This window comes from Eucyclogobius newberryi, unplaced genomic scaffold, assembly GCF_026437365.1.
Source record: "Eucyclogobius newberryi isolate DKJ021-1_F unplaced genomic scaffold, fEucNew1.0.hap1 SCAF_8, whole genome shotgun sequence".
NCBI lineage: Eukaryota > Metazoa > Chordata > Actinopteri > Gobiiformes > Gobiidae > Eucyclogobius > Eucyclogobius newberryi.
This window is the reverse complement of record NW_027316500.1, coordinates 29,390,044-29,418,031: the sequence shown is the minus strand read 5'-3', so window position 1 is coordinate 29,418,031 and position 27,988 is coordinate 29,390,044. Positions and strand designations below refer to the sequence as shown.

Here is a 27,988-nt window from a genome sequence, read left to right as displayed (position 1 = left end):
GATGTGCGTTTGTGTCAGTTTGTGTCAGTTTGTGTCACTGCCTTTAAAAGCGTGTATGTTGTCATTGTTCTGGAGGATGAGGGACAGATACCTTTGTCAGGGACAGTGGTTATTTACTGCCACGAGTAAATAAAGATCCAGCTTTTGAGGAAGACAAACTCTGTTCAACTCTTTATTTCTAGCTAATCCTTTGCAGATATTCCACAGCAGTACGTCCTTGCGGCGGCTTGTACTTTTCTGGAGTGCCTGGGTTTTCAGTGCTTTCTGCAGTTTGATTCTCGTTTCCCAAGAGCGCCCGCTTCTACTTTCACTGATTGGAGCGCCTTCAGCAAACGACCACATCTTTCCTTCTGTGTGAATGCAAGAGAGTGTTTTGTCTTAGATACTCATATTTTCTACTTCTACAACTTATGAATAAAATAAGGGGATGCCTTACATGTCCTCCTGATGTTCTGGTTTTCCTCCAAAAATATAAAATAAGCACAATATGCATTCTGAGCCAACCTATAGAGCCACAGCTGGAGAAGCGTCCCATAAACCAATGTAAAGGAAACCTTTCTCCACAATTTACCTTATAAACCTTATAAATCTTTTTTAATTTATTGTAAAAAATGTCTCGTCTTTTCTATAGATTTTTGACTCTCTTGTATTCACATTACACATAATCATTCACGTCTTGATACAATTCAGATTTGTCTCTGTATACTTGCAGTGGGTCTCATTTTATCTAGTCTACATTGCATATAACATTATTATCCTAGCTAGTGTTGGAACACTTATATTTGTATTTCCCTGTATTTTGTCGGGTTGAAAAATACTGCAACTGCACCTGCTACTTTATTTATAACGCACTTTAATACAACACGAAAATGACAAAATTAGACCTTTCCTGAATGGTCTTCTATTTACTTTTCTACCAAAGATGGTAATAATGAAGAAACAACTTATTTTAAAATGTTTTTTTTTTTTTTTATCCTAGTGGTATCAGAATCTATCAATCGATTGAGCCCTTTTCTTATCGAAATCGAGTTTGAAACGCTCGTGCTGTGACAACACTAGCATCTTGCCCTGTCACTCACACACCACTCTTTCTCCCATCGCCCTTTTGCACACTTTCCATGACCTGTAGTAACCTTTGACCTCCCTTAACCACCCGTCTGTTTCTCCATCCACACTGTGCGACGAGTACACTGGGCGAGCACGGCGGCACCCACGGCTCCCGGGCCCCGGCCCTCTGTAATTAAAGAGCTGCTTTTGCCGGCGCAGCTGTGGGGAAAATAAGCAGAGCACTCGAGTAATCACTGGATGGGGAGCGGTTAAATTAGCAGCGTGCCGGTCGACACATACACAGTGAACTTAAGCATGGGGAGAAAGAGGGTCTTATCAGGGTGCAATCAAGTCACTCACTCCAGGGACGAGGGAGAAAATAGAAGAAGAGGAGCGACGTGGAGGGAAGGTTCAGAAATGCAATAGGAAGAAGGCAAATCAGACGAGTTTTACGGCATTTAGAGATACGTTTGGATTGCACTTGTAATATTATGAATCCACAAAAGTTGTTCCTGGGGTCGAGTCACAAGATATTTTCCTTATGAACATTATGAACTATAAATTATAAAACAAATTACAACATAAACTAAAATATTATGATCTAATGTGAACTAGATTTCTGTCATATTATGCAGTTACGGTTGGTCAATTTGCACTGTCTGTGGATAAATACATAAATACAATAATATCATGGGCTGTCACGATATATTGAGTTATAAGCGTCTTTGCTTAAACGTGCTGTATTGATGTTTTGTCTTATTTTAAACTCTTTGGAGCAGTCCACACTCTCCACTCACTTTCCTAATGCATTCCAAGCATCGGAATTAATCGTTGTGATGAGTTCATAAGTTCATTTTTCACAACTTTCAGAGGCCAGAGCGAGTTCTCTGTCAGCACCCTCACTCCAGCTCTATTTCTCTTAAACAAGTCTTCTGGTTTCCAGAATAGATAGAGGTTCTCAATGTAGTGTGGTCCTCTAGGTGCACACTCTTTAAACAGCCATGTATTCAGCTGAAGCCGTCGCCTAAACGTGTTTATCTTCACTTATGAATGTCTTGATTTCAACTTTATCAAGCACCTCCAATAACTCCAAGAAGTCTCTTTTCCAAACGTCAGTCTGTTCCCGTCTTATGTCCAATCAGCTGTTTAACTCCTGGATGTGTGGTCAACATACTAGGAAGGAATAACGTGATCTCAGAGACTGTGGCGCTGGGGAAGCAACACGTTTGCGTTCGTCCGTGCTTCACACCCTGATAGCACCGTCTCCTCTCAGAAAAGTCTCTGGTGTGACCTTCACATCTGACATCTCTCTGTGGTTGCTGCTTTTTGCACACGTCATGGCTCCAATTTCCTCTTTGTCCATTTACTTCCGTCTCTGAAAACTGTAAAAATGTGTGTTGTGAGCTGTATTTTAGGCAACTTTACAACCTCTTTGTATCGTTTAGGCTTTGCACCGAGATACAGTCTGGTCTTTAGACAGTTTTGGGAACGACACAGAGTTTAAATTGAAAGTAGACGCTTTTCTTGTAAAAACTGACTTCTTACCACTGGATGACGCTGGCATTGAATTGCGGAGTCCTTTTTCAGATTCTAAAGCGAATATCCGTGCTTGTAGCTCATGAATTTCTTGTTCGTAGGAGTTTGTTCCCATTCTTCTCCTGGACATGTCGCTGGCTCGTCAGATAGGTTGTTGAAACGGTGAAGTTTACTTAAAAAGTCTTAATGCAAGAGTTATGGAAGACAAAGCCTGATTAATAAGCAACATAAATAAGGAAGAGGATGTAGCAAGCTGGAGCAAGCAAGGAAAGCATCTGCGCTCTTCAGTAACAGGAAGTCAGACTCTTAATGCTATTTGTTTCGTCTTTAGCCTTTTATTGCAAATTATAAAACCGAACTTGCAACTAGCACTTCTTATCCAATTAGACATAAACCAAGAAACTCAGGACTGCAGCCTGTACCGTGATCCTTGCACTGGGAATAGATCTGTGGATGTGTCCGTCGTGGGAAGCTGCAGCACTCGCTTGAGCACATCTCAGAGTGGGTCATTTGGAGCCTTGGACTTTGTGTTTGGTCTGAATTCAGAGTAGTGTCTTCATCATACTCACAGTCGCCGCAGCGTCAGCAGACCACGAAAGGCCCCGGGCTCCACTGTACTTATCAAATTATTCTTCAGATCCCTGGAGGAGAGAGCAGACAGGCAATCAGCTGTGCAGCGCAGTCCGAGAACAATGGGCGCCGTAAAACAGTGGTTTCAACAAGAGAAAGAGAAAATGTCAGATAAGTCAAGGAGAGGTTAGAGATTTTGACACGGTAGTTTTAGAACTGTTTGCTGGTTCTAGCACCGCTCGACCGCTGCATGGAAGTCTTTATGTGAGTGATAATTGGTTCAGCTGTGGCTGAACAAACGTAATAAATAAGTGCACTGTGTAAATGCCCTGCTTGTGTCCATGGAGATATTACTGCTAGTTACATTACTGGTCTGCTCTTTGGAGAGGTGACCTGGCTTACAGGGCCAATGCATGTTGTTCAAGCTTTGCAGTGGAACATGTCCGTGGTCACAAGCAGGATCCCCCTCCAGAGAAGTTACATAATGCACATTTTTGTAAAGATGCCAGGTGGTTGTAGTAGTGCTCATCCACGCGGTGCAGATACCGAGAAACGATGCCGTTTATAACTGCACCTCTCTCGACTGTGAGCTCTGAGCAGCAACTGTAAACTACAACTGACACAATAAACTCTGACTAAATCAACAGTGCGTGAACGTGATTATGTCCCATTATGAATCCAGCTACCAAATAGTGCAGGTATAACAACATGTCCATTTTGAGATAATACTTGAAAATGTAAAACAGTTGTTCAAATAAGTATTCCAAAGTGAAAAAGTATGCAATATATATGCAAGTATCAGAACCCCTGTACAAATAAATACCATGTATCAGTATCTGTGCTCAATACTGGCGAGTACTCAAAAGGAAGTACTTGTCTTAGTTTGTGAAAAAAACGTGGTATCCGTGTATTCCTGCCTGTAGTTGAAAGACGTACAATCTTTTTCTTTTTTTTTTTAATGAAAAAAAATCAAAACTAAATCAAACCAATCAAATATTTTGTGTAAATAAAGATACAGTAACAATAACAACTGCAGCAACGGCAGGGAAAAAAGAATAAAGGAGCAAAGTACAGAGAAAAGATGTGTATATTTGATATTATTGTTTGAAGAATAATGCATCCAGATGAAAATAAAGTGCAAGGTTAAAGCACACCATGTCCAATAAGTTTTATCTCATTTAGTCCATTTCATGTCAAATTTGTCCATTTCCAAGTTCCGTATGTGATTTTTTTCCATTTTCCGTATGTCCACTATGACGTCGGTCCAGTCCTTTATTGTTGGTGCCGTTTGTGACCTCCTGATGGCCAGCGACATCCATTCTTATTGGAAAGACGTACAAATCTAATATTTTAATTCTATATGCGATGCTTCTGTCTCCTCAAAAAGCTTAGGCCGCTTCTGACTTTGAACAGTAAGTTTGAATACAACATAAACAGTGTTGGGTATATAAACAGAAATAGACGTAACGGATTGCAACTTTTTACATTCTTGTCTGAATATTGTCAGTTTTTTTGTTTGAATATTGTCAGTATGTATCTGCTTCAGCTTTCACGCTGTGTTGCCGTCCATGACAGCACCTGTTAGCTGGACTCCCCAAACCATTTCCTGCTTTCGAATACCGCAGCCCCGCCCCCGCCGCCTGCGCCAGCTCCCCGCTAAAAACAGACCCAAATCGCTTCTGCTTTTCCCCGCGGGCCAAAGAAAACTTCCTGAAATTGTGTCCGCGGCTTCCTCTGCAGTGCCCTGTCCAGCGTGATGGGAATCAGAGCGCCGGGCCATTTCCCTAAAAGCATGCGAGCGGATCCGTGCCCAGCCTTTGCCCTGGAGGGAAAATAAACAAGTTCATGCTAGAGTAGTTTTTATGTGACCCACGAGGCAGTTTGTGAGAGAAGCCAATCCGAAAACCCAATACAACAGACAGTTTCTCCACAAAGCTGATGGATATATGTTTGTCCAGTGTGTAATGCCTTTTAAACGCGCTGGTTCTCGTGATGTAAAGCTTTAGTTACACTTATAGACAATCAGGCACGGTGCCAAAGTGGCTTTTATCCCAGCTTGACGATGTGTCTTGTGTGTAATGCAGGTTTAGTGTCGTCCAAATTCCTCCACTTATTTGCTTTCTATCCCATGTGTTTGGGGTGTGAGCGCGGTGGCGTAGTGGTTCGGAGAAAAGGTGCCGCGTTCCATTCCGTGACCATGAGTCTTTCTGTTTGAAATCTAGTCCAAAATAAACAGTTTAACAGATGCGTCAAATACAAGGAGCAAACATCGAGAGCTGTGCAGACAACTGAAAGGACTTTATCTGCATTTTGTAATGATTTATGTCTGTATTGTTATTTGAATGTATGTTTCCTGCTCTGTACATTACTTTAAATTACTTCAAGTACAAATTGTGATCTATAAATACACTTGCCTTATATTATGGGGTATTTAATAATCAAGAAGGTTTGAGGGGATATTTGAGTATCAAAATATACAGTATATAGACCCAGATCACAGAAAGAAGGTCCTGATCAGTGGCGAGGGACCTTTCTGTGTGCAGTTTGCATGTTCTCCCCGTGTCTGTGACGGCTCCCTGCAGGTGCTCCATGTACAATAGGCTCCTCCCCCGATGCTACAGAGGTGCTACATCTCAGTGGAACTTAATAACACCAGCTTCACAGGGACGACGGGTGGAAACAGCTCTAAAAACCTGGTACAATGTCAAGGTGAAAGTATATTGTGCCCTGTCCTCATCTCATTAAATAAATAGAATAAACACAATTTTAAAGATAAATAATAAAATAATTTAAAATTACAAAAAAATACAAAAATTACAATAAATAATTAAATAAATTAAATAAATTAAATAAATTGAATGAATTAAATACATTAAATAAATTAAACAAATTAAATAAATTAAATAAAATAAATACATTATGTAAATTAAATAAATTAGATACATTAAATGCATTAGATACAATAAATACATTAAACACATTAAACATTAATTAAATAACCTAAAAAAAACTATAAACTTAAAAACTAGAATGGCCTGAAGAGAAAGAAAGATAAATAACCATTTTTGTTTAATTGTCCTTTTAATATTGTACCAATGTATTTCAGAAAAGTGAATATGCATAACTCTTTACCTTTAAGACTTAGTGCTGGGCCAAATTTGAGCCCAGTTTGTGCCCAGTTTGTGCCCAATTTGAGCCCAGTTTGAGCCCAGTTTGTGCCCAGTTTGAGCCCAGTTTTAGTCCAATGTGAGTCTAGTTTGAGTCCAGTTAGAGTCCAGTCTGAGCCCAGTTAGAGTCCAGTCTGAGTCCAGTTTGAGTCCAGTTAGAGTCCAGTCTGAGCCCAGTTAGAGTCCAGTCTGAGTCCAGTTTGAGTCCAGTTAGAGTCCAGTCTGAGCCCAGTTAGAGTCCAGTCTGAGTCCAGTTTGAGTCCAGTTTGAGTTCAGTCTGAGTCCAGTCTGAGTCCAGTTTGAGTCCAGTTAGAGTCCAGTCTGAGCCCAGTTAGAGTCCAGTCTGAGTCCAGTTTGAGTCCAGTTTGAGTTCAGTCTGAGTCCAGTCTGAGCCCAGTTAGAGTCCAGTTTGAGTCCAGTCCGAGCCCAGTCCGAGCTCAGACTTGGTTTGGTCCTGTTCTAGTCCTCGTTTTTAGTTCAGTCAAGTTCAGTCCCAGTTTGATGTGGCGTGTGTGCATAAGTTACACTCTTCTAGCTGGAGTCGGGTGGCATGATGTGATGGTAATAAGCTTTCCTGCCGAGTTTGCATGTTCTCCTCGCGTCCACATAAATCCCCCGTCGGCCTCTTTGCTTCTCCCACGGTCTTTTATCCTCACAGAGGGCACTGCAGTTGGCCTCCTGACAGACACACCCACGTTCCCTGGTTCTGCCTCTCATCTCAGCTCAAACTGCTCTTTGATCCCGCACAACGCGGCATAAAAAGAGCGGGCCGGAGTTCGGAGGTGGAAGGTCATCGTCATAGCAACTGAGGGTTAGAAATCTGGTCCAAGCTGGCGGAATCTGCAGTTTACTAAAAAAATACAATTGTAGTCGAAGAAACGTGGCAATTTACAGCGACTGAAAGAAAATCGAACTGCACCATGTGATATTAAGTGATTCCTTTAATGGTCTTTTAAACATCAGCTTTTGATATTTTGGATAAAAACTGCAGTAGTTTTTAATTTATTTAAGTTTAAATTTGGTTGATTTGTTCTTGAAGCGTATTTGTCTTAAACGTTTTCTTCTGTTTAACCCACCGCGATTATTTTTTAATGAATGTTACCCTCCAAAAACAATTTGATTTAGACTCATTTTTAGGGCTTTTTATTGGTCGGGGAAAGCGAACCATCCAAAGGAACCGTACAGAGAGGTGAATTATACAATCGGCACACGCGGGTTATCTCCGGACGCCCTCGCCGCCTTTTCCTCAGCTCCGCGTCGTACGTAAATGTCAATAACCTCCGCGGCACTGCTGTATTTTGCATTTGTGCACAAAAGAAGCGAGCGCAGGTCTGTGTGTGCGGGAACGAGTGATGAGCGAGGGAAGAATCAAACCCACGACACTTCGCTGACCACTCTGCCACGGTTCTGTAATTAGTGAGAAAAGGGACCTCTAGGCAGCATGGAAAAAAGCAATCTGATCATATTAGAAGTAGACATATCTTTCTTTAATAACGATTAATTAAAGGCGACTTCACTGATTCTGCATGGACAAACAGCACTGCCATCTTCATTTATTCATGTCTTTTTTACATTATTATCATTTGAGCAGTTGAATTTCATAACGTTGAACCGTGTTTGCTGAGACACTATGAAGTAATTAGTTTAGAATACGAAATGACTCTTTGAAACGCCTAATAAACCACACGACAAATAAGCCAAAGAAAACATTTTAAAAATAAGTTAAAAACCCTTTTCCCCCCCGATCGCATGTTGAATCTCTATTTCTAATATGTTTATTTATTCATAATACGTTTAAAATGCATCCAACTTTCCTTCAGCACCACTAGTAAACTGGTCCCTGCATTTATGACTTTGCCTTACTCTGCTATCGACTGTATTCTACGACCACAAATATCACAATATGAATAAACGGCCTGTAAAAGGAGCATGACGTGCCAATGCGGTCGGTCAATATTGTGTACCGAGCCCCGGTTTTCTTTACTAGCTTCCTGTATAAGGTCATTTTTAAAGCCTTATAAAACAAGGCACGGCAGGTTTTACAGCGCAGCGACCTGGGCCAAATAGTCTGCGCGAATAAAAATAACGAATGAGCGCAAGGCGTTATGAAGAGCCAGAATCTCGGACGGGCGTGTCCAGAATGCATCAAAAGCAGCCGCCAAAGCCGCCGCCAGAGCCACTGCCAAAGCCACTGCCAGATCACTTCAACAATACAAGGAAACGATGCGAGGCAATTTTGTAAACGTCTGCGTCCTTAGTTTACAGTTTAGAAAGATTAGTTCAAACATCATGAAACAATGATTTATGGGATGAAAGGGTAAATGAAACTGGCAGAACAGAATAGAAAAAAAGAAATATCGCAACTGACCCCAAGATCACCTCTGACCCTTCGCTGCGGGAAAACTAAAGATCCAATACACAAGTTTTTTTCCGATAAACGCCGCGCTCGGAAATGCCATTATTCCGCGTGATCTGATATCTACTGAGCTAAATCTTCCCATGACCTCAAGGTGACGTTTGTGTGGCGACAGTAAGATCATCTCCAAACAAACGCAGGCCACACACACACACACACACAGACAGACACACACAGACACAGACACACACAGACACAGACACACACACACACACAGACACACAGACACACACACACACACACAAACACACACAGCGGCCAAACAAAACACGGGACAAAAATAATTCTGATGTCGAGATCCCGCTGAGGACGGACTCATCACAAAACCATCAGATGCTCCGGAAGGTCAGGTTACGGTTACAGTTACAGTTACAGTTACGTTATGTTCTACCGCTCTACACGGGAGACGGAGGCGACAGGCAGATCTTTCACGGGAAATTAAACCTTTACTAAAGCCAAGACCAAACCTGTGTTAAACAAAGACTAGAACAGGGCCAAACCAGGTCGAGGTCAGGACTAAAACGGGTTAAAGAGGATCAAATAATGACACGTTTAAGATATTCCTTTATTGTCCCACATGGGGAAATTTCATTGGTGCAACGCAGGTAGATACAGAGGTAGATACAGAAGAACAGATCACTTATAGGAAGTCTGAAAAACACTTTCAGTAGAAGATCTCCTATAAATAAATAAAAACTCCCATAGACAAATAAATACATAAATACCATTGCATGTGATCCCGACAGTAATTGCACATGAATATGTGTCACGACAGCACATAGATTGCACATGAATTTCACAGTAATTGCACATGAATTGCACATGAATTCCAACAGCAATTGCACATACGACAGAATTGCACATCAGTATTAGGTTAGGTCAGTATTGCGACGGGATAACGTGACGATCTCCGGGTAAGACGACAGTACTCCGCAGTTTCATGAGTTCCTCCTTTGTGGAAACGCGGTACGAGCCGGCCGGGGGGCGGGGCCGGAGCCGGGGGGCGGGGCCGGAGCTGGGGGACTCAGAGCCAAGACACATCGCAACGACACGACGAAAACACTCAATCCAGCCGAATAAAGTCAAAACAAGTTAATTTAAAGCGATTCCAGTGCGTGTCCCGATCGTTCGTGAAGTTCCTCTTTCATATAAACGTGTATATAAACGTGTACCGACGACACGCCGTACTTTAGCGCGGCCGGAGGGCGCGGGGGGGGGGGGGGGGGGGGGGCTGGTGGGCTCTCTCGGAGCTAGCTCACGTCACAACAACACAACGAACGCAACGAAAAACGCTCAAATCCAGCCGAAAAAAGTCAAAAACAGTTGAATTAAAAAACTATTCCAGCGCGTGTCCCTATCGTACAGTAAAATAGAAAAATATACTAACTATATTTACAAAATATAGGAGATAAAGCACAATAAGTGTGAGAAAGAAGAGAGAGCGTTTACACCGGGCTGCCAGTTGTACCAGCGCCTTATGACGTCTCGAAGGTTAACGTCTCGACGTTTATGGTATTTATGTAGTGGCACTTTATTTTGTATTTTGTATATTATGTTTTTACTTAGTTTTATGTTTTGTATTGCCTTGCCTTGATTTATTGTGTAGCACTTTGGTCACGTTAAGTGTTATAAAGGGCTCTATAAATAAAGGTTGATTGATTGATTTTATTTGCGCACAGCTATATGTAATAATTATTACATTATTATGTTACATCTTTCAAATATATGTATATATATATATATATATATATATATATACATATATATATATATATATATATATATATATATATATATATATATATATAATGTATTTGGTGAAATGAGTTACTTGTTTCTTGATATTGAAAAGTTGCAATGTTTCTTAGAGTTGTATGGATTTAGCCTGGAGATGTTACAGCTTTTCCAGGAATGTTCCGCAGTACGGCATTAAACGTCTACATCTCACATCGATTCAAGTGTTTTTATTCCCAATAATACCTTAAAAATACCTAAAAACACATAAAAAACATGTGTTCTCGTTGTGGTGGAAGATGTACTCAATGTTACTTAAGTAAGTGTAAGTGGCACGTAGAATAATTCTTTTTAAGTACCATAAATAAGTAAGTTTTAAAATGCACTTAAGAGTAAAAAGTACAAATATTCCCCACGGATTTTAAAGCATCTGTTAAAGCATCAAACGTAATAATTTCTATCACAAGTCATGTATTTCTTTACGTATTTTTGTTTGCTACAGTTCAAAAAGTAGTTTGTACTTTGCCGTACAGAAGAACATTCCAGGCAAAGCGACGGGTGGAGAAAGTTACACAGTGCAACTTTAATCACCAGAGAGCACAATCGTAATTTATAGTTTGCAATTTATTCTTAGCTCAATGATTATTTGGCTTGGGAAAAGTAAAAAAAAGGAAAAATGTTATCTGCAAGTCACCGAAGCCTTAACGTATCTTAAATTGACACAACTACTACAACTACTACAACTGCTACAACTACTGCAACTACTACTACAACTACTACAACTACTACAACTGCTACAACTACTCCTACTATTACTACAATTACTCCTTCTCCTACTACTACTACAATTACTCCTACTACTACTACTCCTACTATTACTACAATTACTCCTACTAGTACTACTGCTACTACTACTACTTCTACTGATATACAGAACTCGTCGTTGCCGTGAGACTCTGAGCCCTGCGTTTCCGCTCCACCGCCTCGCTCAGCCACTTAGGCAAATGGAAAGTGACGCCGCGCGCCGTCGTCCGCCGTTTGCTTTGGTCCACTTAATGAAATGAGAGGCCGCCGTAACGTCCATTCGTATTCCTCGCGTCATATTTCTTGTCACCGAGGGCACCTTGTTCTCGGCGAACGACAGAACCCAATGTATCTATTGGGGTCAAGGCTCTCGAGTCGTCGTGCGGGACGTAACGAGGAGGAAGTCCATTAGAAAGAACGGGACGAATCACGACGGGACGAATCACGACGTGACGAATCGCGGCCGAGACCGAGTTACTTCTATGCGAGGATGTAGAGCGGTGTTGGAGCTTTAATGGGATAAAAGCAACATAAATAATGCACTCTTAAAATAGACGAGTATTGTTTCAAACGATGTAGAACCTGGTCAGCTATTGCCTAACGCAGTACGAGACTATACGCACTTGTTGATACTGTAATTACACATAATGCAGTGCAAAGACATGGGTATTGTTTACGTGTCCGTTACATTTGCTGACGCGTGATCAGCAAATAACAGTCAATGTGTAACTTCAACCTAAACTTTCTAAAGATCACAAATTAAATGTAGGATGTGAAACAAAAGTGGTGAAACAAAAGAAAAGGCTGCATCCCGCTGTGTTTCTGAGCAATGTCGTTACGTCCAAGAGATGTTTATTACAAGGTCGTTCGTGCTCATTTCCCATTGCTAACGTGCTAATTTCCCATTGCCAACGTGCTAATAAAGTGCTAATAACGGGGTAATAGCGGCGAAATAGCGGGGTAATAACGTGCTAATAAAGTGCTAACAGCGGCGTAATAGCGTCGTAATAGCGTGGTAGTAGCGCGGTAATAACGTCATAATAAAGTGCTAATAATGGGGTAATAGCAGCGTAATAGCGGGGTAATAGCGCGGTAATAACGTGCTAAAGTGCTAATAATGGGGTAATAGCGAGGTAATAGCACAGTAATAGCGTGGTAATAGTGTGGTAATAAAGTGCTAATAACGTGGTAATAACTTGGTAATAATGTGGTAATAACGTGGTTTTCTGATGAGGTTCGGATGTAACTCGTGTGGTTTGGACATAGAACCACTGTGTGACCCACCAAGACGAGACATAGAACCTCTGTGCGACCCAAGACAAGACTTAGAACGTCAGTGCGACCCAAGACGAGACTTGGAACCTCTGTGCGACCCAAGACGAGATTTAGAACCTCAGTGCGACCCAAGACGAGACTTAGAACCTCAGTGCGACCCAAGACGAGACTTGGAACCTCTGTGCGACCCAAGACGAGACATAGAACCTCTGTGCGACCCAAGATGAGACTTAGAACCTCTGTGCGACCCAAGACGATACTTAGAACTTCTGTGCGACCCAAGACGAGACTTGGAACCTCTGTGCGCCCCAAGACGAGACTTGGAACTTCTGTGCGACCCAAGACGGGCTGTGACTGATACCAAGTGGGTCCAATAGTTCGGGATCTTGGTCTCAGAGTGAGCCCTCCTCTCTGCAATTCACAACCTCTGTCAAACACATGATCAAGTGTAAAAACAAATCCTATTTTCCTTTCATTTCCTCACTTTTACAAAGGCAAAAACACGGCTAGCATGTAGCACGTAGCCTCAGCTAACGTGTATAACGACTGATCGTGTGAATCATGGGACTGTTCCGTCTCACGACTTTCCATTCAATTTATGGATGATGTGTCGTCCGTAAATCTTATAAATAAAACATCTCGACTGCAGGCTTTGCACAGACAACATGCAATGGCGTCGTCCTGTGAGAAACGGCTTAAGGTTTATTTTTAATCAGTTTCAAATCAGCACTTTTGGCCATGTACTAAAAAAAACCTTAGCAGCAAGAACTCATCAAAATGTCATAGAAATATCAGTGTTCGCTTCTTAAATAAAACACCTCGAAACTGCAACGATCGGAACAAAATGAAGGAATGAGCTTGATCATATTCGGATGAAGGAAAATAAGAGTAAACAACGAACTAATAATTGTCCAAACTATTGAGAATCTTGTGTCCTTGGAACCGTTGTCCCTCTGCAAACCGCCGGTGACATCAGAATAACCTCGGGCGAACACACTGTACTAAAGCTGATAAAGTGCCCTTTCTATTAAAATGCATGAAAATCCCAAAACTAAATATTCGCGACTAAATTTGGAGAAACCTTGGCCACTCTGGAGACAGATAGCGCCCGACTTTGGGATATAGCTGCAAATAAACAGTTTAATGACCTCGTGGTGACATTTTGTGACAGCCGGTATAATGACCCGCTCACATACATGTTTTCAATTCAAATGTACAGTGATACAAATAATACCATTGCAAGAGGTTTAATACAGATGCAGGTTCAAAATATACATAGAATATTCAATGGTCAAATAAAATACAAAGAGTGTTGGTCTTCACTGCTTTGAGGTCAGTGCAATAATTAAGGGAATTTAAGAGGAGAAAAGGGATTCAAATATTATACATTTTCTGAATTTTGAGTAATGAATATGATATTTTGACAGCATTGAAATGAGTAAAGTTCAATATTAAGGTGCACATTAAATTTTGTCGTGATGGTGGAACATTCATTTAATTACAGCGTTTCTTTCATTGTTCAAAACGACCTTGAACTCTTCAGTCCTAAAGCTGTAACTTGTAGATACGTTTAATGCCATAGTGTGGAACATATTCAGTCAGAACAATTACACAGAGCCTCGTTACACTGTAAATGCAGGGACAGGCCGTACTACATATTTTATTAAAACATAGTTAAGATAATCAAAGGTTTTACTTTAATCCCGTTTGTTTTTTTCTTCTTGGTTGTTAAAAATGACATCACATCTCATTTTGTGCACTTGGCCAAGAAATTATTATTCAACAATTTAAAATATATGACACTCTTTTGGTCAAAATGAATCATGAAATCATAAATCGTGCGTTTATTGTGTTTAAATTGTGACAAACCAATTTCAACATGCTTTTTTCAGTTTTTTAACAGACTGTTACTTGATTGGTGTAAAATGTTATATTTAAACAGGGAATATCCAACCAAATAAAGTCAACATTATTATGACTGATTTGTAAAAACCTGTCGCACTTTTTGAAATAGTTTTTTGCCTCCGACATAATCAGATCATTTGTGAAATAATTTAAAGAATCATGCACAGTGCAGTCAGTATAAATACGTATTTGGAAGAATACAAACATTCAGAAATATTATATAAATATGAATGAATGAATGGTGTTTGCATGTTCTCCCTGTGTCTGCAGTGGTTTTTTTTAGTTTTTTTTTTTAATGATTCCAGTTTCCTTCGTCAATCAAACCATTTTACTCTTTCAGCTTTAGATATTCCTGCCCAAGTATAGCCCAAGATCTGGAGGAGGGATGCAGAGGAACCAAAAGAACACAAGCATGTGAATAACTTTAGAGGAACAAACAAAAAAAGAACACAAACGGCACAAACTTGCCCCAAAAACCTCGAGAGCATTTCCTCGATTCTCCCCCGAGCGTTTCCCTCTTGCGATTCTACGTGAAGCGGTCGGGCCTCATCACTGCTGGGGGCCCCGGGGTCCCTGGAAACGGGCCAGGACCCCTCCGGGACGGCGATTAAAGGCTGGAGTACGAGTCAGCTCCAGTGGGACGGCGAGAGGCACGTCTGTCACTTTTTTCTAAGGAGCAGAGTTAGACACTTTTCCTCCAGCCCACTCGCTCCGGGATAAAACAGTCCCTGAAACTCACGTACGAGTCTGAGCGGCGGTTCTGTCTTTTCAGCACTTTTACAAGTCTAAATGTAGAAACGGTGTGGATGATATTAGACGAAAGTTGAAAAAGGGGTCAAAGTGTTTAAGAAAAGTGAGAGCATTTTGTATGATTAATAATGCATGATTAAATATGGGATTTTAATAAGCTACAGTGGGACTATTGTGGCAGCAGGCTAATACTTCTTCCCTTAGTCATTTATTTAGCATTTTGTGGAAGAACCGCTACTAGCCTCCAGTTGTTATGTTCTGTATTCTTCTACAAGCTGCGTCCTCTGACACAGGTGGAAATTCTACAGCCGAAACATGTCGTAAATACACTTTTTTTTTTTTTTATTAGAAGAAAACAGAAAATAATATTCAAAAAGTGGACAAAATTGATGTCCATTTTAACAAAAACAAGAAGAATTCAGAACTCTTGTCTCACACAAGACGGTCCCGGGTTTTATCTTCTCTTTATTTATTTAGTCTATGTTTTGACCCCTTGATGCCACAAGACATTCAACAGCAGAGGGCGCAACAACATACATTATTCTAAACTTACTACACTTTATACTAGGCTGCACGATTCAACATTTACCAGTAAGCAATTTTAGCTGTAAGCAATTTTAGCACTTTTATAAGGCTGGTATACATGTTGTTGTTGTTGTTGTTACTTTGAATGGCGGTTGGCAGCTAACTGAAAAGATGCATTTACCGCCACCTATTGTAGTTGCACGTCTTCAAACCATTCAAAGTAACTCAACAACAACTAAAAGATAACCAGGTGCAGTCATTAGAGGTCTGCTGCTTACGATATTGGAATAACATAAATATTGAACTTTGCAGATTTGCATTTGGATTGCTGATGAGGCGCTCCCTCTGCTGGTGACGGGTTGTCGGTGTTTGTTTGTTGAATGAATGACCTGCACACTGTTAGCCCGGTGTCATTTAGCCTCTGCCCAGCGGCTACAGATGAAATGAACTAAGCAGCTGTTTCTCTGGTCCGTGCAATGCTGGCTTTGTGCAATGTCACTGTCGAATAAACAAGTAAAAATATTTCATAATGTGGCTAGAAGCTAATGAACTAAACAGTCAGTACTACAGTAAGTTTTCCCTTAAGTTAGAACAAATCAAGGCGCGTTAAAATTGGACGCGGACATACATTCCATTGTTTCATTTACGTATATCCATGTTGTTTGTTTAATTTATCCACATGATCGGAGATAAATCTGAGTCTTGTATCTCCAAACTTGGCCAAAGGTGTTTGACTCCGGCGCCTCGGTAACCGTCCGCGGTTACACAACCACAAGGAGCTCGTTCATGTTCAAACCGCACACTTCGACACGCTAAAGGACGCATCGGCCACGTGTTCTCCCGGGTGAAAAAGAGGATAAACACAGCACGGACGCCACGTGAAAAGAGAAACGAACCGGAACTCCGAAGCAAAGATCACGTCCCTGGGTTCAAACGGAGTGCGTCTCCAAAAGGACATCGCAGAGGGATCGACCAAGCTCCGGAATCGACCGAGGACGGCGGTTTATTTTGTTTCGAGCGGACGGCGAAGATAGAATGAATGCGTTTGACGAGATTTGGGAAGTTGGCTGTAAAATATTGTGTTCAAATCATATGTATATTCAAAACAAAAGGCATTTCTAGCCCAAAATATAGTCTACGGTCTAAAAAAGGTTGTTTAATTTTCTGTTTTAAAGGAGTTTTTGGCCCAAAGGCTTTATTAAACAGGATAGTATGGTATAGTACACATCCTGAATCACAATTTTATCATATTATACATTTTATATCATCACAAAATGCCATTTCAAAGCCAGCAAATGTGTTCCCTGAGTCTACTCACACGGGCACATGTGCTGCAGACTTTTAATCACGTTTTATTGACCCGGACGAGGTCGATTACACAGATGCCCCTTGTTACCTCTACCGTCCGCGCAAATGACCTTTAACCTTCCACTCGGAGGGATCACCCCGAGTTCATTTCGAGGGTAGTCGTGACATTTCCGGGTCAGCTTTGTTCAGAAATGTTAAATCTTGTGCGCTTTTGTCAATAAGCGGACGCACTTGGAACGTCTGACCTTCTGTTACGTGTCTTCCGCCCTGTCCAGTCCGTCTGGTGAGGTCACACAGGTCAACAGGGACCTACTAAACCGAAACTAAATAGTTCAATAAAAGGTGTAACTTAATCTTGAGAATCAAAACCAAGAAATGTATGTTTTAGCTGCAGTGACATAACGCAGCGCCATAAAAAGCACTATCTCCCACGGCTACGGAACCCGCTTTCATTCGAGATTAGGCCAGTTTTTAAATCATTCCTCAAAACGCAGCTTTTCTCAGAGGCTTTAACTCTGACCGAGAGGTTTTTGAGTGTCTTATTGTGTCTTATTGTTTCTATATTGCTTTGATTTCTTTGTTTTTTTCTTCTGTTCTGTTTCGCCTAAGTCGCTTTGGGCTTCTGTAAAGTCTTTAAAATGCTTTATATATCACGTTGGTGTGGTATTTGTGATCATAGGACGCAACACAATGCTCAAAAAGTAAAACAAGGCAAGGCAAGTTTATCTATAGAGCACATTTCATACACAAGGCCTTTCAAAGTGCTTCACACAACAGGAAAAATGCATTCAAATCACAAAGACATTACAGACCACATACACAGCATTCCAGACACTCTTTCCCATATTTATTTGACGTTGCCATGGTGACAGGCGTCTCCGGGATGGACACATCACTTTTAGATTGATTCTTTCCCATATCAGCGCGCTATGTGCAAAAGTACCTTACGTGTAATTAAAACTCTGATTAACCTTCGCAGCCTTTAAAAAAATACACTTTTTGTTAGTTTTCGTTTTTATATACGCTATGTTCAATATTCTAATTTCATCAATACAACCAATTTGATAGCAAATTGTACAATATAATCACAGAATTTAGGTCTATATGTATATAAGATAAGATAAGATATTCCTTTATTGTCCACACATGGGGAAATTTCGGTGTTACAACGACGTAGATACAGAGGAAAAGGACAGATAACTTATAGGAAGTTTGAAAAAAACACTCTTAACTCTTATAAACAAAACAAAAAAACTCTTATTAACAAAACTCCTCTCATATCTTAATAGGGAATGGAGGAAAAAAAATTAAAAGATAAAATAAAAAGATAAAGATAAAATAATAATAAAATAAAAATAAAATAATAATAAAGTAAAGTAAAAATAGCTTGCATAAGACTAAATTATACTTATATTAATGGTAAGTAAACGCTCTTATTTACATCAGTATATCATTGTTTCTTTTTCTCCTGTTGTCAACACAGTGAACTTGTAACTGCGGCTACTTTTAATCGAACGTAACCTTTATTATGCAACAGTAACAAGTAACACTTTTACTCGAGTACAATCTTTAAATGCACCTCAAGTGTCTGTAGTGATGTTGTTCATATGTAGGTCGCGCATGTTGTCACACATAAAACTTTTAGAGTTGCGAGCTCTGTGACTGTGCGGTGGGGGGGGCAGAACACAGGGGCCTTTGTTCACCCGCCCCTCTCACCCATGGGACCCAGTTTGGCCCACGGTAGCGGGCATGAGTCCATATGAGGAGGACCACTCTGCGCCACGGGCTAAATCACATTACAGAGTTCTCCCGAGGGATTAATAAAGTGCCGATGCGCATTTTGCCGGAAGCGAATTTAGATTGCGATGGAAATGGCGGGAGAACGGAGAATATTAATGAGTTACGTGACATTCCACGGCGTCACGCTTTGCGCCGTGGAGATGGTAACGGGGGCTCTAATTGGGCTCAGTCCGTCCAAATCCGACATGACAAAAATGGGATTGTTGGAACTGTCCGTGCCATCGCCTCCAGGGAAACGGAGAGGGTCCAGGTTTAAATGGATTTGTTGATTATTGTCAATAGTTAAAAGAAAGGTTACGGCAACACCCTGAGTGATCCTTAATATGAGCCATAAAGTGAAAAGAACTGTTCAGATTGAGATAATGGGTCATAAATAATATACCATATTTTCCGTACTACAAGTCGCACCAGCCAAAAAATGCATAATAGAGAAGAAAAAAACATATATAAGTTGCACTGGAGTATGAAATGCGGTTGAAAAGGGTGAAAATAATAAATAATATCACATATAAGTTGCTCCGGAGTATAAGTATATAAGTATAAATATAAGTATAAGTCGCACTCCGGCAAAACTATGAAAAAAGGTGCGACTTATAGTCCGCAAAATACGGTATATAAAACTGCAGTAGAGGTGCTCTTCAAGGGTTAAGTACAGCAAAATGTAATGTTTATAAGTACAAACCTAAATCTACATTATTTGTTTCGAATCAACACAAGTAATTTAAAAGAATAAAGGTGATGTATATTTATGCATTTATCGTTCTACAGCGTGTAAGGCGTGTATTAGGTAAACATAATAATTGCTTGCATTCTTACAGGAAAAAGTGGCGATTGAAACCTCTAACGTTAGCATTAGTGTCTCTACATAAGATACTACTGTACGTGCTATTTGTTTGGATATTATTGTGCACCATTTGGACGTCCGGATCCGGGAGCGAAACCTGCGCAACCTGTGAAAATAATTGAACCGACGCGAGAAAGGAACTTTGAATCCGTTCCCCTTCAACACGAGTTTGTTTATTCTCCGCTGTGAGACGCGCGGCCCACATCTGCTCCATGCACATGTGCGAGCGTTATTAGGCCTGTCACTCAAGCCCCGATCCACCCCAGTCCTCAGATCGCCTCCTCGAGCAGACGCGCAGGCAGGCGGACTCGTGCGGGGCGACAGCTGGACCATTGTGTCCAAACGTACCCCTCTACCTGCCCTGGCGTCCGCTACATCCGCCAAAAGGACCGCCAAACAAAAGAAAATCGACAGTGTGTATTCAGAGGGGGGCTGATCCTGGGGCGAGGGCATGGTCCGTGCTGCCCCCTGCAGGTCGGCGAGAGCAAACCTTGGTCGGGCTGTCCTTAAAAGCCTCAAAGCCCCGTCTCTCTCGATCGCACTGTCTCGCCGTCTCTCAGTGGAGCGGTGGAGGTGATGGCAGAAAGGTCTAATGGCTCTAATAAGGTCCACAGAGGCGGGTGACATCGCCTGACAGCTCGACCCAGGCGCCGCCGTCCAGCAGCTGCAGCCGGTGCGAGACGGCCGCACTAATGGTATGTTATGGGCACTTCGGCAATTACCAGAGAAAGGCCATTGCTGTGATGACACTAACTGTCGCTAAAAAAAGGCAGATTATTCGTTTTGATTAAATATCTAAAGGTGAATCGCAACCAGGCAATAGTTGAACAAAAATCGTCGACAAATTTTGTGTTTGAATAATTGCTTAACAGATTCTCAGACTTCCAAACACGCCATGTGATTAAAGATGATGTTTTAATACCTAGAAAGCGCAGTGAGGACACAATAAACTTTCATATTTGATGTTTTTGATGAATATTCTAGTCTGTCAGGAAGTATCTGCTGCATCAAGATCCTCAAGATGCTTCACTTCAGCTTAATCTGGGTCAAATGTTGTGAAAAATGTCATATTCACAGACCTTTAGCGAACTAAATTGAATTAAATTAAACAATGTAATAATAAGGTGAGGATGTGGTCTGCTGAGAGTGAGGAGGCTCTGAGGGACTGCTTCAGCACCACTGTCTGGACTGAGCTTTATGACCCACATGGGGAGGACATCAACACCATCACAGAGTGCATCACGGACTACATCAACTTCTGTTTTGAGAACATTGTTCCCTCCCGGACGGTGCGGTGTTTTCCAAACAACAAGCCATGGATTAACCGTGAACTGAAGGCTCTGCTGAAGGAGAAGAAGAGAGCCTTCAGGTCAGGGAACAAGGAGGAGCTGAGGACTGTGCAGAAGGAGCTGAGGAGGAAGATCAGGCAGGCTGAGGCCGGCTACAAGAGGAGGATGGAGGAGCAGCTGCAGCAAAAGAACATTCAGGGAGTGTGGAGGAGCCTGAAAACCATCTCGGGCTTCAAAATCCCCCCTGCCCAGACAGAGGGGGATCTACAGTGGGTGAATGATTTAAATGCTCACTTATTGAGGTTTGATCGGTCACCCGCCCCTCCCCCTGCACGGCTGCATGCTCCCTCTTCCACAGCTGGACAATGCCCTGCATCTGTTCCTCTTCGCTTATCTGCCCCGGACCATCAGCTCCCCACTTTGCATGGATTCACCCATCCCCCCAGCACACAGTCCCCCTGCCAACCACTGACTGTCACAGCAGCACAGGTGAGGAGTGAGCTGAAGAGGATTAAAGTGAGGAAGGCAGCAGGACCTGATGGCATCAGCCCCAGGCTCCGTAAGTCCTGCGCAGATGAACTGTGTGGAGTTATGGAGCATGTCTTCAACATGAGCCTGAAGCTGAGGGTGGTACCACAGGTCTGGAAGACCTCCTGTCTGGTACCTGTGCCTAAGACACCGCGCCCCAAAGACCTCAACAGCTTCAGGCCAGTGGCTCTCACGTCCCACCTGATGAAGACACTGGAGCGGCTAGTCCTGGACCACCTCCGCTCCACCGTGAGCTCAGCCATGGACCCGCTGCAGTTTGCATATCAGTCTGGCATCGGAGTGGAGGACGCCGTCATCTCCCTGCTGCACCGCTCTCTCTCTCACCTGGAAAAGCCTGGCAGCTCTGTGAGGATCCTGTTCTTCGATCTTTCCAGCGCCTTCAACACCATCCAGCCGCTGCTCCTGAGGGACAAGCTGGAGACGGCTGGTGTGGAGTATGACCTGGCAGAGTGGATCCTGGACTACCTCACAGACCGACCCCAGTTTGTGAGTGCCCGGAACTGTGTGTCTGACACTCGGACCTGCAGTGTGGGGGCGCCCCAGGGCACTGTCCTCGCGCCCTTTCTCTTCACCCTTTACACTGCAGACTTCAGACATGACACGGACAGCTGTGTCCTGCAGAAGTTCTCTGACGACTCTGCCATCATCGGACTCATCACGGACGACGATGACGCGGAGTACAGAGGACTGGCGCAGGACTTTGTGGACTGGTGTCAGCGGAACCACCTCCTCATCAACGCGGGAAGACCAAGGAGATGGTGGTGGATTTCCGCAGACGCCAACCCACTGCCCCCTCACCAGTGAACATCCAGGGACGGGACATTGAGAGAGTGGACTCATACAAGTACCTGGGTGTTCATCTGAACCACAAACTGGACTGGACTCATAACACAGACGCACTGTACAGGAAGAGCCAGAGTCGGCTCTACCTCCTGAGGAGACTCAGGTCTTTTGGAGTGACAGGGCCACTCCTGAAGACCTTCTACGACTCTGTGGTGGCATCAGCCCTCCTGTATGGTGTGGCCTGCTGGAGCAGCAGCATCACAGAGAGGGAGAGGAAGAGGCTGGACAGAGTCATCAAGAAGTCCAGCTCCGTCCTGGGCTGTGCTCTGGACTCGGTGCAGGAGGTGGGGGACAGGAGGGTCCTGGCTAGATTCACATCTATGCTGGACCATGAGTGTCACCCCCTGCAGGACACTCTGTCCTCTCTGGAGAGCAGCTTCAGTGAGAGACTGATCCACCCTCGATGTGTGAAGGAAAGATTCCGTGGGTCTTTCCTTTCTGCTGCTGTCAGACTTTATAACAAAAACTGTTAGTACTGAACACTCGCAATACTGACCTAACCTAATACTGATGTGCAATTCTGTCATATGTGCAATTGCTGTTGGAATTCATGTGCAATTCATGTGCAATTACTGTGAAATTCATGTGCAATCTATGTGCTGTCGTGACACATATTCATGTGCAATTACTGTCGTGATCACATGCAATGGTATTTATTTATTTGTTTATTTGTCTATGGGAGTTTTTATTTATTTATAAGAGATCTTCTACTGAAAGTGTTTTTCAGACTTCCTATAAGTGATCTGTTCTTCTGTATCTACCTCTGTATCTACCTGCGTTGCACCAATGAAATTTCCCCATGTGGGACAATAAAGGAATATCTTATCTTATCTTAATTGCTAAATCAGTCAACCAGCGACACTTGCTGAAGCACCCGGCAGCTTCTTCAGAGCCTCGAGCTGTTGCCGTGATGCGTCTTCTCATCAGATTGACTCTGGTTTTGACGCCCTCTTCCGACCGGTAGCAGCAAGACGACACCGCCATCTGCAGTCCAACTTCTTTAAAGACAGTATTCCAGGTGCGCGAGAGTCAAAAGGCCCTCTCGTCCCGGTTTATAGTCCCTGGGCTCGCGTTCACATTTCAGTTGCCTCCTTAATCCAGCTCCTGCCCCAATAATGTTTGCTCCTGGTGAATAATATGGTCAGCTGTTTTACAAGACGGGGCTGTCGTCCCGTCTCTGACAATAAGAAGATCCAAACCTGTGTAAATCTGCTGACGGGACACGGCACAGCGACATTTCTGGTCTGACAAAAGCTATTGGCTACTGTTGGGTTTAGTTTTCGAGCGGATGTAAAATGCACAAAACCTTAAACTTAAAATCTATACAAAACAAGATGAAATCTATTTTTTAGACAATAAAGGGTTATACAGCATTTGACCATATGACGCCTAAATACGTCTGCTCAGTTTGACTGCTTGGGCAAAATCAATCCAAAATAATGACTTTTTTAATAAAAATGGTTAGAATAGAACAACGAAATGTGGTTAACATCACTTACATCACCCAAGTAAGAAGTAAATGCTCCCCGTTTGTGACAGCTCTAATTACATCCATCGTGGGCTTATACGTGCTGCTTTATTTCTTTTGTCATTTATTTTACGTCTTTGTCATCAGCCAATGTCAGTGTCGACATCAGGTGCAGAGGCAGCGATCGCCGGGGCAGGAACGTCAGGCTAAACCAATCGATATCTGCCTCTGGGTGGTAGTTTGAAGCTCATCACGAGTCCGAGCACACACGGCTCCTCTGGGACCCCTCTGTGATGTGGGATTCATGGACAGTGTCAGACCTCCCTGATCCAGTGCTGCATAATGCCCCCATGATGTTCTATATTACCTCTTTAAGACGCTTACGGACGCGATCGGGGGTTAATCTGAGAAGAGAACGCACTGGAAGTCCTCACACGGAACAGCCGGACCAGACGGGTTTGGGAAAGGGCTGTTTGAGAGCAGCGCTAGTTTATTATGCTAATGTATGCTATATTATACTATGCTCTATTATGCAAAACTACATTATATTATGATGTATTATATTGTGCTGTATATTATTATGATATTTTCGATAAATATATAAAGTAAAGCATACTAAAGTCTGTATACACACTACATTCATGGAGACCTGCCAAAAAACAGGCCTTTGTGCTTTTGTTATTAGTTTAGCAACAAGATATAAAGTTCATATGAAAAAAAATATGTAAAGATCGGGCTTTGGGTTAAAGTTAGTTAAGTAATCGCCAGGAATTAGTCTCCAGTCATTGAAATGGCACCAAGAGGGCAGAATTAACAACGACAAAACTGAACTTTTAATATATGGCTTGTCAAATCTACATACGTTATGTGTAATTGGGATAATTGCAAAGATGAAGAAATGCAAAGAATGTGCTGAATAGAATAAATAAGTAATGATTACAAATTATACTATGCCCAATTATGTTCAACATTGGAATATTGGAGGATTTTAGGACAATCATTACACACAATAATAGTACAAATGTTCTCTAATTTTGCGCACCAAGTAACACCCAAGATAAACCCAGACTGTACTAGTCAGAACTGGGATTAAACCATGGATAAGTTTGTTCTAAATAATTACTAACCCTTAAACATAAATAGATGAATAGATTAGTACATTAGAAGAGTCTCTAACTAAACAAATACTACACTATACATCAAACAGCACCAACAGTTTGAAAAAGACTGATAAACAGTAGCACGAGTTCATTAGCAAGGGCTGCGCGATATTTATTATGAAGCACCATGCCAAAATATGACATTTTCAAAGACAAATGAAAGAGAAGAAGTGTTGAAACCCACTGTGTCAAAAGCATGTGAAAAAAAACACTCACAGTCTCTCCAGCGCCGCCAGACCCAAGAACGAGCCATTCCTCAACACCGTGATCTTGTTGTTGCTCAAGTTCCTGTTTTGGGGCAAAGACATGACAAAAACATGATTAAAAAGACAGAATGGTGGAGAAATATCCCGTAAACATGACAAAAATAGCACCGCTGGGAAACGAGTCACGCGTCTGATGAACTGTTTCTACTTTGACGGTCAACATGTTTGCAGGAGATAAGGATTTAGTTGAGATAAATGTTAGTTTTCCATGTCGTTTGTAGCCGTTTGTGGCTACGAGCCCAACTCTACGTCAAAATACTGGCCCCATATTAGAAAAAAGCTAATCGAAATGCCCGGTCGGCACTTTTCGACCCCGCATCGCTCACAGTCAGATCAATAGAGGTGTGCCACAGGGATAGTGCGCTGGACAATTGATATTCGTGTGGCGTCTCTCTTCGGGTACAAATGATGATGATGTTTGGGGGTTTTGGCTGACATATCGGTGACTCGAGGGTAAAATCGAGACGCGTTCCTTCCGTCCTGTCGTTCCGTCCGTTGGTGTCGCTCAATCACGGCGCGCTACGTTTGGCTCTTTCTCTCTCTTTCGCGCGGCACGCCATCTCGCCGTTTCGGTTTTGTACTAGCGGCTTCATTTCCACCGCGAGCAGCAGCAGAACCGCCGGCCTCCTCAGCCCCGATCGGTTCAAATGCCGGTCGATCGCGCTCATCAGAACTTGGGGATTGAGAACGCTTTGCTGATCATTCCGCTGAAAACGCTGGAAGAGGTTCTTATAGTTTCTCTTCACACTTCATCGTTCATGTCTAAATGCAGATCACATTTGGCGTAAATGGTGCGGCGTAAACAAGGCCTCAATCTTGCATTTATTTCACGAGGAGGGGCTTTTGTCACTAAAACCCTCAGCAAAACCATCTCTGCGTAGACAGGCAGGTAGCAGATCATTCACTGGAAAAGCGGGCGATGCACATTTAAACATATTTATTTGAATTATGACAATGAGCTTTTTCTTCAAAATGATCAATTCAAATGATATGGTTTAATCAATTACAAAACTGCTCAAATGTGAAGGTTTGGCAGGTCTTTCCTTCCTGCTGCTGTCAGAATTTACAACAAACACTGTTAGCCCTGAACATGTGTCATTCATCTCCATAATCATGTGCAATACTGTGACATGTCAATCATCCTGGTGCAATATTCTCTGCCCATATAACAGCTGTAAAAATGAGTGTTATTATTGTTATTATTATTTTTATTCAGAGTATAAAAGGTGTTGTACAAGAGTTTTTCTACAAGAGTGTTTTTTATAAGTTATCTGTTTTTTTTATTATTATACTTCTGTACCTTCTCTGTGTTGCAACACTGTAATTTCCCCATTGTGGGACAAATAAAGGTTATCTTATCGTAAATCAGGTTCAGGGCATCACAAACCGTCCATTAATATTCAAAGTCTATTTCTAGATAGAGATGCTCGTCCCGTATTCACTCTTAAGAGAAATCCGTAAACTAAAGCAACCACAGGAAATAACCACTTTCAAATCAGGTCAGTGAGGGTCCAGTTGTGTCGTTGTGTGTTGTTGGTATTGTACTTTGCTGTAATAATCTGTGAGTAGACTTGAGTCGGGGGGAGTTATAAAAATAGAAAGCTTCCACATCCCTTTTTCAAGATTGTGGGAAATGTGTGTCGTAAACTAGGTCATATGTAAGTTTGAAATAAATTAATTAATACTTATTTTTGCCTTATTTGTTATCTTCTATTGTTATCTTATTCAAACTCTACTGTTCTTGCAATTTTATTTTATTTTTTCAATTTATTATATTTATTAATTTAATTATATCATTACAAAAAATGCTGCGATAAACTACAATAAAACAAACAAAACGTCTTTATGCCACTGACAAAACTACTCCAGACCCTCCACATTTTCACACGTTAATATACAGAAAATGAAAGGAAAAGTTTCACGTTTTCACTCCATCCAACAATTATTGACGTCGATAGAGTAATAAACATGCATAATAATCCAAAGGGTGAGGGTCCGGGGCGTCGTGCTGAGGGGTCCGGGCGTCGTGCTGAGGGGTCCGGGCGTTGTGCTGAGAGTCCGGGCGTCGTGCTGAGGGGTCCGGGCGTCGCGCTGAAAGGTCCGGGCGTCGTGCTGAAGGGTCTGGGCGTCGTGCTGAGGGGTCCGGGCGTCGTGCTGAGGGTCCGGGCGTCGCGCTGAGGGTCCAGGGCGTCGTGCTGAGGGTCCGGACGTCGTGCTGAGGGGTCCGGCGTAGTGCTGAGGGTCCGGGCGTCGTGCTGAGGGTCCAGGCGCCGCGCTGAGGGTCCAGGGCGTCACGCTGAGGGTCCGGACGCTGTGCTGAGGGTCCGGGCGTCGTGCTGAGGGTCCAGGCGCCGCGCTGAGGGTCCAGGGCGTCACGCTGAGGGTCCGGGCGCTGTGCTGAGGGTCCAGGGCGTCGTGCTGAGGGTCCGGGCGTCGTGCTGAGGGTCTGGGCGTCGTGCTGAGGGTCCGGGCGTCGTGCTGAGGGTCCGGGCGTCGTGCTGAGCGAGTAACCGACGGGGCGCAGTTACACGGGTGGGCTCTTGACACATTACACAGCTCTGAGCCGCGCTTATCGGGGGTTCTTTTTGGATTATTCTGGTGTTTTTCCCGAGCCGACCCGTTGCACGGGGATTTGGAAAAGCGTTACGCCCGACTCGAGAGGCCAGACATCTTAAAAGACACCGTTTATGCCAAATTAAGCACGTTATGATTTTTTTTCCCCTCACTAAAAA

At 42.6% G+C, this 27,988-nt stretch overlaps 1 protein-coding gene across 1 annotated transcript in view; it reads right to left on the bottom strand.

Annotated features, from left to right (window-relative positions):
• Positions 1-27,988, bottom strand: part of LOC140351443 (adhesion G protein-coupled receptor A2-like) — a 115,203-nt gene that overhangs the window by 57,285 nt on the left and 29,930 nt on the right. The window contains exons 2-3 of the mRNA XM_072437282.1: positions 25,207-25,278; positions 3,153-3,224 (exon numbers count right to left, since the gene is read on the bottom strand). Coding sequence (XP_072293383.1) covers positions 3,153-3,224; positions 25,207-25,278 — 144 coding nt within the window. The remainder of the gene's footprint in view (positions 1-3,152; positions 3,225-25,206; positions 25,279-27,988) is intronic.